The 17,597-nt window shown below is 32.0% G+C and overlaps 3 protein-coding genes across 3 annotated transcripts; 2 read left to right on the forward strand and 1 right to left on the reverse strand.

Moving 5' to 3' along the window:
- Nucleotides 1-336: 336 nt before the first annotated feature.
- Nucleotides 337-3,947, reverse strand: LOC137830097 (Golgi apparatus membrane protein-like protein ECHIDNA). Its single transcript, XM_068637234.2, has 6 exons — nucleotides 3,799-3,947; nucleotides 3,439-3,495; nucleotides 3,143-3,346; nucleotides 2,918-2,977; nucleotides 1,624-1,750; nucleotides 337-575 (listed from the first exon to the last, which is right to left on the reverse strand). Exons 1-6 carry the CDS (start codon nucleotides 3,811-3,813, stop codon nucleotides 487-489), a joined length of 552 nt encoding a protein of 183 aa, XP_068493335.1. The 5' UTR covers nucleotides 3,814-3,947; the 3' UTR covers nucleotides 337-486.
- Nucleotides 3,948-6,567: 2,620 nt separating this feature from the next.
- LOC137830099 (galactinol synthase 2) lies at nucleotides 6,568-8,350 on the forward strand. The gene is made up of 4 exons (XM_068637235.1): nucleotides 6,568-7,117; nucleotides 7,236-7,556; nucleotides 7,648-7,782; nucleotides 7,862-8,350. Exons 1-4 carry the CDS (start codon nucleotides 6,641-6,643, stop codon nucleotides 8,057-8,059), a joined length of 1,131 nt encoding a protein of 376 aa, XP_068493336.1. The 5' UTR covers nucleotides 6,568-6,640; the 3' UTR covers nucleotides 8,060-8,350.
- A 5,068-nt stretch (nucleotides 8,351-13,418) lies between these two features.
- On the forward strand, nucleotides 13,419-17,190 carry ABCI20 (non-intrinsic ABC protein 9). Its single transcript, XM_068637240.2, has 7 exons — nucleotides 13,419-13,856; nucleotides 13,927-14,060; nucleotides 14,277-14,396; nucleotides 14,998-15,093; nucleotides 15,178-15,330; nucleotides 15,414-15,491; nucleotides 16,720-17,190. The coding sequence occupies exons 1-7, from the start codon at nucleotides 13,676-13,678 to the stop codon at nucleotides 16,957-16,959; spliced, it is 1,002 nt and encodes a 333-aa protein (XP_068493341.1). The 5' UTR covers nucleotides 13,419-13,675; the 3' UTR covers nucleotides 16,960-17,190.
- Nucleotides 17,191-17,597: the final 407 nt, after the last annotated feature.

Consider the following 17,597-nt stretch of genomic DNA (forward strand, 5'->3'; position numbering starts at 1 on the left):
TATAATGTGAGTATTACGGTTATCGGAATTCACAAATAATTATCCTTAATCCTCGTCCTTTATTTTTTCTTTTATGATAATCGTTCATTTTTTCTGTGACAATCAATTATATTTTCTCTAATAATTGATTTTCGCCTTGTTCTAAAATTTATGCATGTTCTGCATATATTCCGGTCCGTGAAGCAACAGTGGCCGGTTACCCGTGATGATGCAACATCGTCATTTATAATTATCATTCATTTCCATGAGATAATATTCTGATTATATGAAACAGCCACTTTTTGCAGTCAATATTGAATATCCTTCAATGCAAAAAGAATACAAAAAAAAACATGATTTACACCTAAAAGAACTGTTTTTACTATTCAATCATAAAAGTCTCATTCAATCCATTTCACATAAAAAGTACAAAATTTTGCACGTGCTGTATAATCATGTACAAACTTCCACCGATCTCAATTCAACTTGTATTTCCATCTTTCACAATCAGACGACACTGAATGCTGACTGTAGGGTAGATGAGAACCGAGAGGCAATTGTCTGAGAGGCAAATTGTTGAATCTGCTTCTTGGCATCTGAAATAAAATCAATAAGCTCTCTTATGCCATTGCAAGGTTTTAGCCATTCATTTCGAGTATAAAGAGAAATCTTTTCAGTTAGGTATGAAAGGGAGACACACAAGTGCAGAGCTAGTGAACAACCACTATTCTCGATATGCGGAGTAAAACTAGCCTTCTAGAGAACTCCTTAGGCGTGTATGTTTCACAACCATCCCGATCATTCAGAATGAAACATGCCTCCATGGTAACATCAATTAAATCAGATGCAATGCAGAAAATATTGATACAATAAATAAATACAAGAGTCAGAGCTCCCAATCCTGACAAAAACAGGGTGCTAGTACCAAGGAATCGTTCCTTTTCACAAACTATGTACAATATCATTCCAAAAATATTGTAGTGTTTAATTTTTACTTTTCTTTTAAGTTCTTGTTATTTAATCTCACTTTATGTTTTGTCGTTTAAAGTTATTGTAGTTCTTAATATTACAACAAGTCTCTATGGATTTGACACTCAGTACTGAAGCTAATGGTGTGCTTGCCACAAAGTCAACAGTAATATATTCCAATTTGTTGTGAATGTAGAAATAGATTGAGAGCACCCTACATAAGTTTATATCAGCATCCAAAGCATTTTTTCATACCGAACATCATATCCAACCCTAGGGAATTATGATTCACTTATTAAAATTGTTGTGTTCATGCCTAATGAAGCCCTTTCACCAACAGGAAATTGAACAAAAGAACATAAATTGGCAGTTGACAAATAAGAGATGGACTCTAAACATGACTTATCTATTAGTCAGCATCCTCATATGTCAACAATCTTAAAGGAAGTAGGAGAGTGCAGCAAATTAGAGTCTACATTTTTCAAAATGTGGTGAGAAAGGGGCACTACAAGACTAAGTTTCAATAACTTCATGATGAGATATATGTATTGTACATCATAACCCATGAAAATTACTAGTATCTTATTATTATATACAGATAATTCCTCCATCCTAAATCAGTTTTTGAAGTGGAAAGCATACATTTTAAAGAATATTATCAATAAACCAACTGACCTTTTTTGCATTTGGTAAAACCAACAATATTTGCAATGCTGAGGGTCAGACAAACTCCAACAACAAGGAGATAATCAGCTTGAAGCCTTATGAGTGAGAATATTGCCAGAAAAATCCATGCAATAGCCTGTAGAACATACAAATAAAAAACATCAATTCTTATGTTGATGATGATTATGATTTTACCCGGAGGGGGGTTGTATCAAAAGTACAAGCAATTTTGATAATGACAGATGGTGGTTTATGAAAAGCAGTCAAAAAAGCCCATAAAATTATGCTAGATGGTGTAGCATTTCAAAGTGGAAGCAAGGTGGCTATAAAAAAACATAGCATATGCAAACAAAAATAAAAACTGCACAATCTAACACAAAACTATCGTGTTAAAGAACATTGAACAAAAAAATACGCAATTCATAAACTTTAGACACGGAGCACTAGAACTTAAATAAACCGCTTAGGAAAAAAATGGAGTGCGGAATCAATATGAAAAAGCGACCTAAGGAACGGGAAAGAAAAAGAAAAAAAAAAGTGTCTAGCTAGAGAAGGTAACAAGAATATGGAAGAGAAAAGAAAGGGTCAGGGGGCACAAAAACCAAAAACAGGGAGGAAACAGTTGGAAATAGACTCCAGGCTGGCAAAGGTGGATGAGGAAAGAACGAGAATGGGAGTGTGTGCTGAAAATGAAAACTGAGGAGAAAGATACAGAGGTCTCCTGAAGATTGTGCAATACAGTTTCACTAGAACTTATGGATCATGGGTATACCCATGAATATGGGTCTCACATGTAGGGTTAGAGTGGCCCCATTATTTCCTGGGAATTTTCCACTATAACTGTTTTTTGGCTCTATGGCGTGTGAGCAAGGTGGTGACATGATGGTCACCACGGCACAACCACAAGAATCTGTCACACCAAAGACTCAGTATGGCATCTTGTTGAAAGTTTGTCAAGCTATCCCATCATCACATCAAAACCACCTTTCAGAAACACTGACCACAAGCACTAGTACAACCATGCCATGTTAATTCTTAGAGTTTTTCTCCATCGGTATTGGCACCATCCCAACCGAAACTTTACAGAGAACTGATTATTTTATTCCGAGCATTACAATCTATGTAGCATACTATTTACTCCTAACCAACACATGCACCATGTGAATGAATCTGATCAGGAAATATTATTACATAGAGTCCCCATTATCAAAACTGCCAACAGACACATTTTAAATGTAACTCTAAGAATCCAAGAGAAAACTGGAATGCCATTGCATACTGTAATCAATCTATATTTACTTACCGTAAGGTACAGGGTCCACCAGAAAAGCCAAGAATCTTTCTTGTTCATCCGAGCTAATGACTGCAGAGGTAAAAATTAAAAAAATCAATATATGTAAGGTGCAAGCAAGTATCTGTAAAGAATTCAGAGCTCATTCTTTTGCTGTGTTCTGATTCAGCAGAAACAGTATATGACCGAGCTTCTTTCATTTCAAAAAATCCACTGATCTGAAGAAGGACTACCTACCTCATGGTCAAGACACTCAAATTTCCAAACACTCTCACCCAGATCATTAATTTCATTCCACCACCTCAAACCAACTAAAATTCGCCCACTCACATTCTTGACTACCCAAAAGTCAAGGGCAGCAAGAAGGACAGTCACGACAAAAATGATGACAAAGTTATCAATAAAGAGGGCCGAGAGAATGTAAAATGCCAAGGCTGCGGCCTGCAAGATAGAAAGAAAAAGTTATGCCTTAATGAAATGAACATGGATTGCATAAAAATAGACGCTAAAGAGCACAATTGGATAAACAAAACCTTGAAGAGGACATGAAAGAAGCAAGTCTTGGGATTGGCGTAGTTTTCACCCACAGACTGCACACAGGAAAATTTAATCAATCAATTAAATCTGGAAAGAATCAATATTGAATATCACAGTCAATCATTAAATCGTATCCATTTTCAGTGTCCAGCGCAACCAGTGAAAAATGGAGCAGAAAATAGAAGACATTGTAAATCATCAGAGGAAATTAAGCGTGTATGTATTCGGCTAGATAATCCCCAGGGACAAAAATCAAATAAAGTTTCTTTGAAGAAACGCAGGGAAATTGAAGGAGAGAACTTAGATAACAGCAGATCTAGGAATTACGCAGAAATGTAGAAAAGTAGTTGACTGACCTGGTTGGGATCCATGTGTAGAGATGAAAGAGAATGAACGAAGCTTGCAAGTAAAGAGAGACGAGGGAACTATAGCATACCAGATCTCATACCCCTCCAACAAATTTCGGACCAAAATTTGTTCCCAAAACACTTACATAAATATTTTTGGAAAGTAAGCACTTTTTTTTTTTGTCGAGGAAATGCAAACGGTTAAAAAAGCATTTTGTGCTGGAATGGGCTTTAGTGGACTTTAGTGGAGCTCGTATTAGGGCAAATTTTTCCTAACACCTCTATAATTTCTTCTGCACTCCCATATTTTTAAAAAATACTAAAATTATTCATTCTGAATTTTTCAATTCGGAATACAAATTTTGTATTTTAAATTGTTTAGAATTCAGAATAAAAAATTTGTATTATGAATTCTACAATTCGAAATACAATGTATTTTAGATTCTAAAATTCAAAGTAGAAAAATTGTATTTTGTTCTGAATTATAGAACCCATAATACAATTTTTTCTGCTTAGATGGTGAAGGTTTGTGGCAGTGACACTCGACGTGAGAGGTGTTATGACAGTGGCACTGGAGATGGGAACTTGTTGTGGTGGTGGAAGTTGAAAGTGGGGGAGGTGTTGCTGCGATAGAAGTTCGAGGCTCAATGGAGAAGATGATAATTTCACATCTTTTATGGAGGTGCATGAAGAAAGCAAGCATGAGGGTGCAGGAATAAATTTCCTAATATTTGTTTACGTATTTCAAATTCTACTGAAATACAATGAGAATAAAAATATATATTCCAAATTTAATGTTATAAAATATAAAAAACAAACTTCTAATATTTCAGAATATACAATTTAAAAAGTCATCATATAATATATTCCAAAACTCAAATTACAAAATAAAAACACAAATTTATAGAAATCATTGCACCAACCACCCTTTAACTAAATCCACACTACCACCAAATACACCAACCATTATCTCTCGTCCCTGCCTCAAACCACCTCAAGCCATCAAGAATGCAAACCTGCATAATGCTCTGAACCAACACATTGGCACCCACACCGAACATTTGTTTTCAGAAGGACAAATTGGTCATTTAAAATTATAAGGGTGCAGATTAAAGTTCATGGGGGTGCAGAATGTAAAACCCTTACTTCAACTAGTATTACTTACAAGTTGGGCTTGTTTTGAAGCCCAGTGCAAACCATAAAACAAATTAGTGGGCCTAGTGGGAGCTCTAACTTTCTCCTGCCCATTTCGGGATATATTTTGTAGTTTCTAGCAGATTTTTTTTCTTTCTTTTCGGAACAATATTTGAAGTATTATGAAATATTAAATATCCACAATCTTGGTGATCATTTAAACTTTACATGGTTCATAGGTTTAAAAGTTTCTAAAAGCACTTTTCACTTAAAACAGTAGAAATCATGTGCTTGTTAGAAGTTTATAGAAACTTGTATAGAAATTAAATTGTGCATGTAAAATTTACAGAGTGTTTGTCGTGCCTACTTCTATGGTGTTAGAATTTTACTAATATCTTTTGTACAAAGATATTAATTTTCTTATTTAACGGCATCAATAAAAGCTCTTCTTAATTTTGTTTTTTATTTTGACGAAAAAGTAATAATAAACATAAGATCCAAAATACGAGCATCTAGAAATTGAGAGAATATTCTAGTGGAGGAAGTTTCTTTTGTCAAAACTGAAGGCAACACTTTTGAACCTAAAGCTAAAATGGTCGGCGTAGGAAAACAAAGCCCAAAGCATTATCCTAGAAATAAAAAATGCTACGTTTCACTTGACTATTTGACTATTCCTCATGCTGCCTCATCTTACAACATGGTCTAATGTCGTGTTTTTTAAATTTATTTTACTTACTTTACTATATTTTGTAATTAATAAATAAAAAGGGGTCCCATAATAAATTAGATTTGGTCGTTTTTGTTGATTTTCCACCAACTGACGAAACCAGAAAACGATACTGATAGGAAGTTAGAGTAACTGCCATGTGGCTCTCTCTTCACCTTACAGCGCCAACCCTCGTTTACACACGCAATGGATTTCATGGATCCCACCAATATACGGAGTTCTTAACAATACCCTCGTTCAATGCCACGTGTCCTGTAATTGTCGACGCGACCGTCGGTGGTGGTTGGTATCCACTGTTTGGGGGCGGTGGCAGTTAAACTGATAACGGATATTCTATCTGGCTATATATGTATCATCATGTCACCACAATTTAACTTTTCCCAAATATTTGGATCACGGTCTCTAAACGTTCTTTTTTCCATTTCAACGCTATAACCTACTTCTCCCAACTGTAAGAACAGGATCACAACTGAATTTCAAAATTTATGACGGGAAAAAGAATCTAATGCAATTATTCTCTTTACACGAAGTTGAAGATTCTGATTCTTGTTCCTAAACTATAATAATTTTGATTCGGCTCGTTTTATTATTACCATATGATAAAAAAAACTATGATTTATAAGAGTCCGCTTGTAATTGTTGGCTATGTTGGTGTTAGGATTTTATTGATCAGTTAATAATTATTAATGTTAATAATTATTGTTTTATATTGTCCATCGTTATCGAGTATTTATTACAATTACAACTACCTAACAGAAATTAATAACACCAATAATTCACCCTGGAAGAATGCTAGAATGCTCTAATGTTATAAAAGTCCACAAAAAGGATAAGTAAGTTAATTAATCATATCTTTAATTAATTAACCCGTGAAAAACTATTTATAACCGCGTGAGTGGAATAATTTAATTAATCAACCACAGATATTCGTTATCCTTCACCGTGCGATCCCAAAACCATCTCCTAACCGTTGGATTACTTGTGTACTTAATGACGATAGTACCCTTCAGAGCTCTATATAACAAACCGCGCCACTCTCCGACCAACACAACAACAAACAAACCAAGATATTCCTTGCAACTTTTCTGTGTCTTTTGTCTCCAAAACCCTTCAAGCAAGCAAAAAGTTCTTACTGAGACCATGGCTCCTGTTATGACCACCGTGAAAGCCAACCTCACTGAAGCTAAAACCGCCGAGGCTGGTGGCCGTGCCTACGTGACCTTCCTCGCCGGAAACGGTGACTACGTGAAAGGTGTGGTTGGGTTGGCCAAAGGTCTGAGGAAGGTGAAGAGCATGTACCCTTTGGTGGTAGCAGTGTTACCTGATGTTCCTGCAGAGCATCGTAACATTCTCATCTCCCAAGGGTGCATTGTTAGAGAGATTAAGCCCGTCTACCCTCCAGAGAACCAAACCCAGTTTGCTATGGCATACTACGTCATCAACTACTCCAAACTACGAATTTGGGAGGTAGATACATATATTATACATATGTCTGTAGTTCATGCTTTAGTTTTTGTTCTTTTTCCCATTTTCTTAGAGTATTAATGTGTTGTTTTCTTCACTGTGATTTTGCAAAATGTTTCAGTTTGTGGAGTACACTAAGATGATTTACCTAGACGGTGATATCCAAGTGTTTGACAACATTGACCACTTGTTCGACTTGCCTGATAACTACTTCTATGCGGTGATGGACTGTTTCTGTGAGCCCACTTGGGCCCACACTCCGCAGTATGAGATCGGTTACTGCCAGCAGTGCCCTGATAAGGTTCATTGGCCCACTAACCTTGGGCCCAAGCCTCCTCTCTATTTCAACGCTGGGATGTTTGTTTACGAGCCCAATCTGGCTACCTACCATGACCTTCTTCAAACAGTCCAAGTCACCAAGCCCACTTCCTTTGCTGAACAAGTACTAATTGCTGATACAATATTGATAATGTGTTCTTATTAAGTGATGACAGTAAGAATATGTTCATGATGGATTATTTATTGTGTTGCAGGATTTTTTGAACATGTACTTCAAGGATAAGTACAGGGCAATTCCTAACGTGTACAATCTTGTGCTGGCCATGTTATGGCGTCACCCTGAGAATGTTGAGCTTGAAAAAGTTAAAGTGGTTCACTACTGTGCTGCGGTGAGGGTTAATTTGTGAGTGAAATGAAAGTGGAATATAGAATGAATGTTTATTTAATTTGGTTGTATTGGTTTGACAGGGATCAAAGCCTTGGAGGTACAGTGGGAAAGAGGAGAATATGGAGAGAGAAGATATAAAGATGTTAGTGAAGAAGTGGTGGGATATATACGAGGACAAGAGTTTGGACTACAACAATTCCCTGAATGCACAAAGACTTGCTGCGCCGCTTTTGGAAGCTGGTGGACTCAGTTTCATTCCTGCTCCTTCTGCTGCTTAAAGTGCTTTTGTTTCTCTTTGGAAGTGTCACCAAGTACATATTTAGTTTTATGTATTTGTAAGCAGTGTTAAGAGGACCCTTTTTATGTGTCCCCTTTCATATTTTCATTTTTTTCAACTCTCCCATTGTAAACTACTGGATACCATGAAACAGTGATCACATAAAACCAGTTATGGTGCTGTTGTTGAATCAAGATGGTCAACAAACTATTCTGATTTGGAACCAGTGACCACTTGATTTCAACTTACTGTTTGTAACTACAGAATACGAATCTGCTGATATTTTGCATCATACGGGACTTATTTAATACTGTTACAGATGTTAGCCAATAAACTACATTCCAAAAACAAGTCAAAGAAATTGTAACTTGGTATTCCTAGAAAACTTGTTTCAAGAACTAATTATAGAGCGTTTCAATAACCTTTCGAAATTGTATGTGGCGATTCCGGAAACAAGTTTCAAGAACTAACTGAGAAATTCTTACTTCTAAAGATTAGATTCCACAACAGTAAAAAGATTAACATGGAAGCTAAATTATACAATGCAACTAATCTTATTACATTCTATAAATTAGTTTCTCAGATATGAAATAATATTTACAATGTGTTGATGAAAGAATTAGTTACAAGACATTTAATTTATTTATGAAATTAATTAATAACAATAATTGTATTACTTATTTTAATTAATCCTTCAAACTCGATGTTTATATATATATAATTGAATAAATTATTACAATAACTTAAAAAGAAAATATTTATTCCAATCAACATAGAGTGTTGATCATAAATTGTTTAAAAGGGAAAATATATATTATTTGAGATATTATATAGTGTAAGTTGTTTCTTGTTTTACTGAGTACAAATACAATAAAACACATTATTTTATAAGAAAACCTAGCATATATGTATTACATATCAAATTTCAAGGATTGCTATATCAATAATTACAACAAAGAAATCTTGTACATATTATTCTAGGCCAACTATTCAATTAACTACTAGTATCATTAGTTAGGAAAAAGCTTCTCTAACTTATAATTCTATGTTTCTTATTTGTATTAGTGAGATACATAAACACTTATATCTTTCACTCTGTGATTGAATGAAAATCTTATTGTATAATATTTTAATGAGAGTTAACCCTCACGTTTCATATTTGTGTATTTCTATAATAAATAAAAAATGAAGTAAAAAATGAAATTAAAAAGAAATAGTAAAAAATGACTTGTGATACCCAAAGTGATGTAGGGTACTCAATTTGTAATTAATATTTAATTAGTGGAACCATATAACTTTTTTTAAAAGGAGAACCGAAAAGATAATCATTTTGTGTTATTAATTTCTAAAAGGAGAAGTGAAAAAATAATCATCTTGTGTCATTCTTATAACTTATAATTATGAATTTTTGGTATTTGTATTAATGAGAGAGATAAATATTTTTATATCTTTCACTTTGTGAACTTGTGCCTTTTAAAGAAAGTCTTATGGTACATCCTTTCAACTAGAGTTAACCCTCAAGTTTCATATTTATTTATTTGTAACCAAAATTGATAATAAAAAATAATTGAAATTTTTAAAGGAAAAAAATAAAAGAAGATAGTCATGAGTGTTTATGTGTGTGCTAGAAGTAACATAATGTACTGAGTTTAGAATCAATAATTTATTAGTGGAAGTCTTATAATTTTCCAAAAAAAAATTGAAATCTAATGTGTGTAAAGAAGTCTTTCCATCAATCTACTGAATTATATTTTGATGAACTAATATGGTTATTTGTAAAAAATAATATAGAAAAAAAAAATGTTATGACAAATGAGAGGGACTAAAACCAAATTCCTTAAGGCATCGTTTGTTTTTGACGATAGAAAAGCGAAGATTTATTGTATAGAAAGTTAGAAAATCAAAGATTTTTTTTTCAAAAAATACGAAAATCAAGACATTTTATACGTTCAGAACTTTCTTAGCAAAATGCGAAGAAAGGTACGTATATATATTATTTAATTAATTAATTTTTAATTTACTTTTTTACCCTTTATTTTAAATTCAAATTATTATTATTTTTATTTAAAATAAAATTACAATTTAAATCTAAAAAGTATAATTAAAATTATACAAAATAATTATTATATAATAACATAATTAATCATATTTTATATATAATAAGTTATAAATAAAAATAAAAATAAATATATTTTTTAAAAATAAAAAATAATTTTATATAATAGTTATATTAATTACAAAAGAGTAAAAATAAAAATAATAATTTTATTTAATATAAAATAAGTTTTTATCAAATATTTATAATTATAAATATTTAAATAATATTTTAATTAAAAATGATTATAATTTATAAATAAATTAATTAAATTAATTATTTAACAATTTTTAAATATAAGGATAAATTTGTAAATTTACATTTTTATCAATTAAAAATAATATAATTTCAATCACATCCATCACATAATTCACAAATTTTCATAAACTTTCTCTACACTTTCCACTTTATTTACCTTAATCCAAACATCCTAATTTTCTTCACATTTTTCCTTCAAATCATCTCAAATTCACTCCCTCATTTCCACTCTCTAATCCAAACAAAGCATAAGTGATGAAAGAAGCTTTAATCATTACATAAGACAAACTCTTTTTTCATCTTATGATTTTTATTATATTTATTATCATTATTATTAATATTATAAATATTAATAATATATTGTTATTTTTTAAATAAATTTGAAATAAGTTACATATGGATATTCGTATGTAACATTTTTTGTTATTTTTTAATTAAATTTAAAATAAGTTATATAATTCATATGTAATAGATTTTTTTAATTTATATTACATAAAAATATAATTTGTATGTAACAATTTTTTTATTTTTTAATTAAATTTGAAATAAGTTACATACGAATTAACAGTTTTTTTTAATTAAATTTTTAATACATTACATATGAATTATATTCGTATGTACACATTGACTTTATATACGGATATTATATGTAATTTCAGATTTTTTTTTAGTGTAAATCAATTTTAGAGACAAAAAATAATTAGTTATTATATTGACTAAATTAGATATTATTTTAGAAACTAAAAAATTACCAGTATCTAAATAGTTTCCATTATTGATAAATAATTTCTAAATTGATGTCTAATTATTTTTTATTTTTAAAATTAATTTTTATTTAATGATTTTCTAGTAATATGATATGAAATTATTTTGAGTTATTTTTTCTCTCACACATTTTGATGTTGATTCTTTCACTTTAATCCCTATTTCCTTTCAAGTTTTGATATTAGATCGTTTATTAATTTATATTTCATTGATTTCTTTATCTTTGCAATAAGAATTTGGTTTTATGCTCAAATAAAAATTTAAAATCAATTACTTATTATGACGTTAGGTATTGAATATACATTAATACAATCAATCCCTTTGGTCATTTTTTTTTTAATTTTAGATTAATATGATTCCAAAATTATTTTTTTAAAATTATTTAAAAAAATCATTCAAGAATTATTTCCATAATGTTTTCACAAAGAAGTGAAGTAGAATCACAAAAAAATTACTAAATTGGTGTAATTTTCTTCTTCTAATTTTACCCAAATGTGAAATTTGTAAAAAGTTATCAGCATGAGTAATTCGTACTTGTATGACACAACTTTGATTAGCTTATTCTGATTTTATTTATTTTTATTTTTTGCTTTACAATGATGTGTGACACGACTTCATTCAACAATAATTTAAGTTGAAGTTGTGCATGTGTGACACGACTTCAATTCAACAACAATTTAAGTTGAAGTTGTGCATGATGGACACAATTCCAGTGTTGTGTGATTTAAGATAAAGTCGTGTAGGGTGACACAATTTCAATATTTTTTATTTAAGGTGAAGTTGTGCTTGATGGGCATGATTGTAGTGTTGTGTGATTTAAGGCGAAGTCATGTAGGGATGCCACAATTTCAATATATTTTTATTTAAGGTGAAGTCGTGCATGAATGACACAACTTCAGTGTTTTATTTATTTATTTAAGGTAAAGTCGTGCAGTTGTGACACAACTTTAATGTTTTTATTTAAGGTGAAGTCGAGTAGAGTTGACACGATTTCTTAGTTTTAAGATTTTTTTTTGGGTCTTATGATTTGTTAGAATTTTTTATTTATATTATTTTATTTAAGTTACAATTGAATAAAAGTGTTTGAAAAGAAAAATATATAATTATATTTATAGAAATAAATTTGTTGTATCTATATATATAAATATGTATTTGACAATGTTTGTGTTGAATTAATTAATATTTAAAAAAATTTAGAAGCTTATTTGACAAATTTGAGAAGCTTATAACGTGGTGAATTTTTCAATAATTTGAAATTAAAGTAGATAGTGTATAGTCATAAAAGGAGAAAGTAAAAAAAAAAAATTGTAATGAAGTGAGTAAATAAATATTTAAAATGAGAATGTATTGTCTAAATAGACAATTTCCCCTATTATGACATTCATTGTAATAATAAGAACATTTTTTTTCTTATTTTGCATTGGATGATCAATTTTGTTGTGGATACGATTAGTTTTTGGTCTTTCGAATTGTTTATGCCAACATTTAGAGATAGGGATGAAATTTGGTCTTGTATAAGGAGATACTCCTAATTTTTAAATATGATGAAATTAAACTACATAAGCCTTGTAAATATTGTGTAGGACGTAAAATAAGTTGACAAATGCCATTAGTTGTAAATAAAAATATGAACAAATCAAAATAAGGTGAAGACATGGAAGGTGAAGGGCTTGGAAATCCCCATAATCACATTAGCAATCATTTAATTTAATTATGTATGAGATTGGTTGTCAATCAAGTTGAGGAGTTGTTATCTTTTGAACATCAAACTTAGAATTTTCACCTTTATTATACATTTGGACATGACACAACTAATTCTTATTCATTCTTTCTTAGTAAAACAATAATATATTTATAATACTTATGATATGATAGACTCGTATATGCAATCTCTCTTAAACCCTAAGTCAACTAATCATAATTATTTTTTAAAATGTTATTTTAAAAGAGCTAAAATGTATAAGAAACTTATTCTTCTCAAATATAATTCATGCATTCTACTTAGGTTTGTTCACATGTTTTCATACCTCTTGCCACCATCATATACTTACTTGAATTCACTATTATAATAGTATTTGATTTAACTTAAAAACCATCTGTGAAATTCTTATTTTATAGTCAACAACCTAATTTGAAACACGACTTACTATACTGATAATTTTTTTTAAAAAATCTCATTTTGATAAAATTGGGAAAAAACTACAGCAATGTAATAAATTTTCCTAGATCCACCTCATTATGTGATAAATATTCCTAGATCCACCTCTTTCATTAAAACACATCATGAAATTTTCATTCCGTGTGCCCCAAATGGTCGTTTCGGTTGGTGGCTGAGGCGAACGCGAGTGTCTGAGACGTAGCCACGCATCCCCTTTTCCTTCCCCCCAAAGCCACCAAACACCACTTCATGAATCAATTTATTCACCAATCCAAAGCTCACAAGCATAAGCAGAAGCAGAGACACTCAGCCACGTTTCGCTGTTAAACGTTAAAATCAAAATGGCCGGTAATGGGACTCATTCAGATTCAAAAGCTGCAACAATTGTCATTAAAGATCTCAAATTTACATACCCCGGCATCGACGGCCACCCGCCGCCGGGTTCCTTGCCGCTTATTCAAAACTTTTCTCTCACTCTCTGTTCCGGCGACCGCTGCCTTCTTGTCGGTTCCAACGGCGCTGGTACTCTCTCTCTCTCTCTCTGAATCTTGAGAATATGCAATTGGCCATTTTTCATATTTGCGATTTATAGGGAAAACCACGATCCTGAAGATACTAGGAGGGAAGCACCTGGTGGAACCTGACATGGTTCGCGTGCTTGGAAGATCAGCTTTTCACGACACCACTTTGGTGTCTTCTGGTGATCTCTGTTATCTCGGTGGCGAGGTTCGTTCCTGCTTTCATTTTACTTTTACACTCACCTCTACTACTTCTGTTAATGTAACTAATAACTGATGTTCATTTGGTTATTAGCAACTAGTTAAATGCTGAACTCCCTAGTTACGCTTTAGGACTGTTGGAAATTTATATTGCCATTTGCGTTTTTATTTTATTTTTTGTTTCTATGGAATTTTGTTAATTGTTTGAAATTGAGTCCATCAGTGGAGGCGAGATGTTGCTTTTGCGGGTTTTGAGGTGCCAATACAGATGGACGTTTCTGCTGAAAAAATGATATTTGGTGTGGCTGGGATTGATCCTCAAAGAAGAGAGGAACTCATCAAGGTTGGATGAATCTTTTCCTATCATAGCCTCCTTTCTCCATTGCTTTATTGATTGGGCTACTATTTGTTCATTTCTGTATGTGGTTTCTATTAACTTATGTAGCTCATGTTTATAAAATATAAGGAACTCATTGTGATGGAAAACATAAGAACCTAAAAGCATTTTATATGGTACCTCACTCTATCTCCATGAATTTGATATTATTATTTGATTCCATGAAGACTGAGCTTGGTATTTAACTAGGGTCTGTGTAGATAAACTTTTCTCATAAAATATGAAATAAATTTCTTCATAAACTAAGATTAGCTTATACTGAAGTTAATCTGTGTAAATTCTTTCATGTTAGTTTTTCTAAAAGATGATTTTTAATTGCATTAGCTAATTTAAGCTTATGGATAAACTTATTTCATTTTTCTTTTCCTAGAAATGTTTATGTAGAAATTTATCCAAATGTTCTAAAACCAAATTGTTACTTTCTCTTCATATTCATGTTCTTTGTTTATGCGTGGCTATCCATGGGAAGGTTTTTGTGGCAATGCATGTATAGTTTTTCTCTGGAAAAATTGTTGCATGATTTCTGTTTTTCTGTTCAACTGGGTAGGTATTGGATGTTGATCTTTCCTGGAGATTGCATAAAGTATCTGATGGTCAAAGAAGAAGAGTACAGATTTGTATGGGTCTCCTCAAACCGTTCAAGGTATGTTCATCTTTTGCTTGATCTGTCAAAAAGTCATTTTAGCCTCATTGGACGTATGTACAAGCTTGTTCCTTGTTTATATAGGTTCTTCTTCTTGATGAGATAACTGTCGATCTTGATGTTCTAGCAAGAGCTGACCTTCTGAGATTTCTCAGAAAGGAATGTGAAGAGAAGGGTGCCACCATTATCTATGCAACACATATATTTGACGGTCTTGAGGATTGGCCTACAAATATTGTACGTTTGCGCTATTTCTGAACTCTTTGTGTCAGTTCTACCATAATCCAATCCTACACCATTCTTAAAGTTATATTTATCAGGTTTATGTAGCCCATGGAAAGCTGCAATTAGCAATGCCTATGGACAAAGTCAAAGAAATTAGCAAATTGTCGCTAATGGTTAGTGTTCTTGTACATAATCTTAAGACTTGAAAGAGTTATCAATCGATTATTTATTTGTTGCTAGTAATGTGAGCTTAAGCCGAAGAAAATAGCAAATTGGCCATTGTAAAACTTGTCAAGACCCCAAACATGGATAACTCAACAATTATTATGTGTGCTAATGTTAGATTGTAACGCAGAAGTAATGTGTTGTATGACTTGAGTATAATGATAAATAAGATAAAGAAAGCATTGGCACAAAAATGTTACAGAAAGCAAGGATCCTCACATTTTTTTGGACAAATGAAGATGAAAAAGGTTAGCCTAAGTGTAAATGATTAAGCTTGGTACTTCAATAGTTTAGTACTTTTGGTTTCTCTTGGTCTTTTGTTCCAGTCCACACCACTTGGCAATTAATGATTTACCTTTTCAAAAATCATATGAAGTCTTACCTTTCCATCAGTTCCTGTAAAAGATAAATAACTTTAATTCTAGACCTTCCTTACAAAAACCAAATTGATTCTATATGATTTCATCCTCTACTCTTAATCTATGCTCAGTAACCGTTTCTCATAGTTTAATAGTATGATTCAAAACTTCTCATTATAGTTAACACAATATTAAATATCTCTGTTGTTCTTACATATAGGAATAAGAACCAAAATACTCCACTCATCTGATATTTTCTTGAATCTGAAAATGTTACTAAAAAGCTCAGTGAGCTAAACGATTGTTCTCTTGTACATTTCCAAACTTCAACAGAATGCCATCTGGACTAACACCTTTACTGTTATTCATCCTTTTAAGAGCATTTTTTACCTCTTCAACTTGAAGTTTGCAAGAATAAGCTAAAATTCGTTCATTTTCTTAGATTTTTATTTATTCTATATTACAAGTCCATCCTTGTACATAATTGAAAAACTTAAGAAAATAATTCTGCCCCCTCTCTTTAATATCTTGATCTATAACTAGAACATTTAATTTTTTTCATCCCTCATATTTTACTTGATTCAAATCTCATGGTTCGTTAATTTGGCAAAGCTTATATATCTTTCGTTCTTCATTTTAGACTGTGCATCATCATAGTATTCCTCGTCTAGTTATTGCCTTTGTATATCGTGCGCTACTTTTAGCTATTTATCACTTTACTTCAAAGAAGAAGAAAAAAGGTGTTATTGCATAGGTGAAGTTAAGTGATGCAATTTTACAATAAAAAAATTGCACCTAATTGTTGTTGAATATGCAGAGAACAGTAGAAAGTTGGCTGCGGAAGGAACGAGATGAAGATAGAAAGAAAAGAAAAGAGAGAAAAGCAGCTGGTCTTCCTGAATTTGGAAAGCAAGTTGAGGGAAGCCGTGTAACAGGGGATCCTGCACGTGCTGCTGTTCGAGCATCTAATAATGGCTGGGCTGCAGGACGATTAAGTTCCACCGTTGCAGGCCAGGAAAACTTTATCCTCAGCTCTAATCGAGTACTGAGGCAGTAGATAAATATCAAATGCAATCAGCATTTTTGTCGTGTTATTTTTTATGAACTTCAGACCAAAATTTGTTCGCCTGTGCCTTCTGGCATATGTGATGTGTTGTTATGTAGGAAGCATCATAATATGTGAGGTAATATATTTATTTACCCTTGGAAGTGTAATGTCCCATGTGGCCACAGTATTGCAAAAATGTACCCAATATATATGAGAATAAGGAAAATAATCTTCGTAAAATTTTCATCTACATGAAGTCTTTAACTCTAATCCAAATATCCGAGAATTCCACTTCCACAAAAAATAAACTTTTAGAAACAAAGATTGATCTACGGACTCGTACCCTGGCATCAGTTACCTTGAAGCATAGATAGAGTATATAAATCTCCACATACCTTATCTTCAAGAGATAAAAAGGAAGGAAACGCATTCCATTTATCGTACGAATTACAATGCATAAGCAATATATGGGCATTGCACTTTAAATCGTATATCCGTTCCCCGTGTCTTCAAGGCTTTGGTGACAAATCGTTAGAAAAAAAAACCATTAACCTGGAATCATGTGATGTCGATTACAGACATACGCACCACTACGCTTGGATCATGACTCGGGTAATTTAATTTCTATTGAAAGAAAAACGCAGTAC

This window comes from Phaseolus vulgaris, chromosome 7, assembly GCF_051622355.1.
Source record: "Phaseolus vulgaris cultivar YP4 chromosome 7, ASM5162235v1, whole genome shotgun sequence".
Lineage (NCBI taxonomy): Eukaryota > Viridiplantae > Streptophyta > Magnoliopsida > Fabales > Fabaceae > Phaseolus > Phaseolus vulgaris.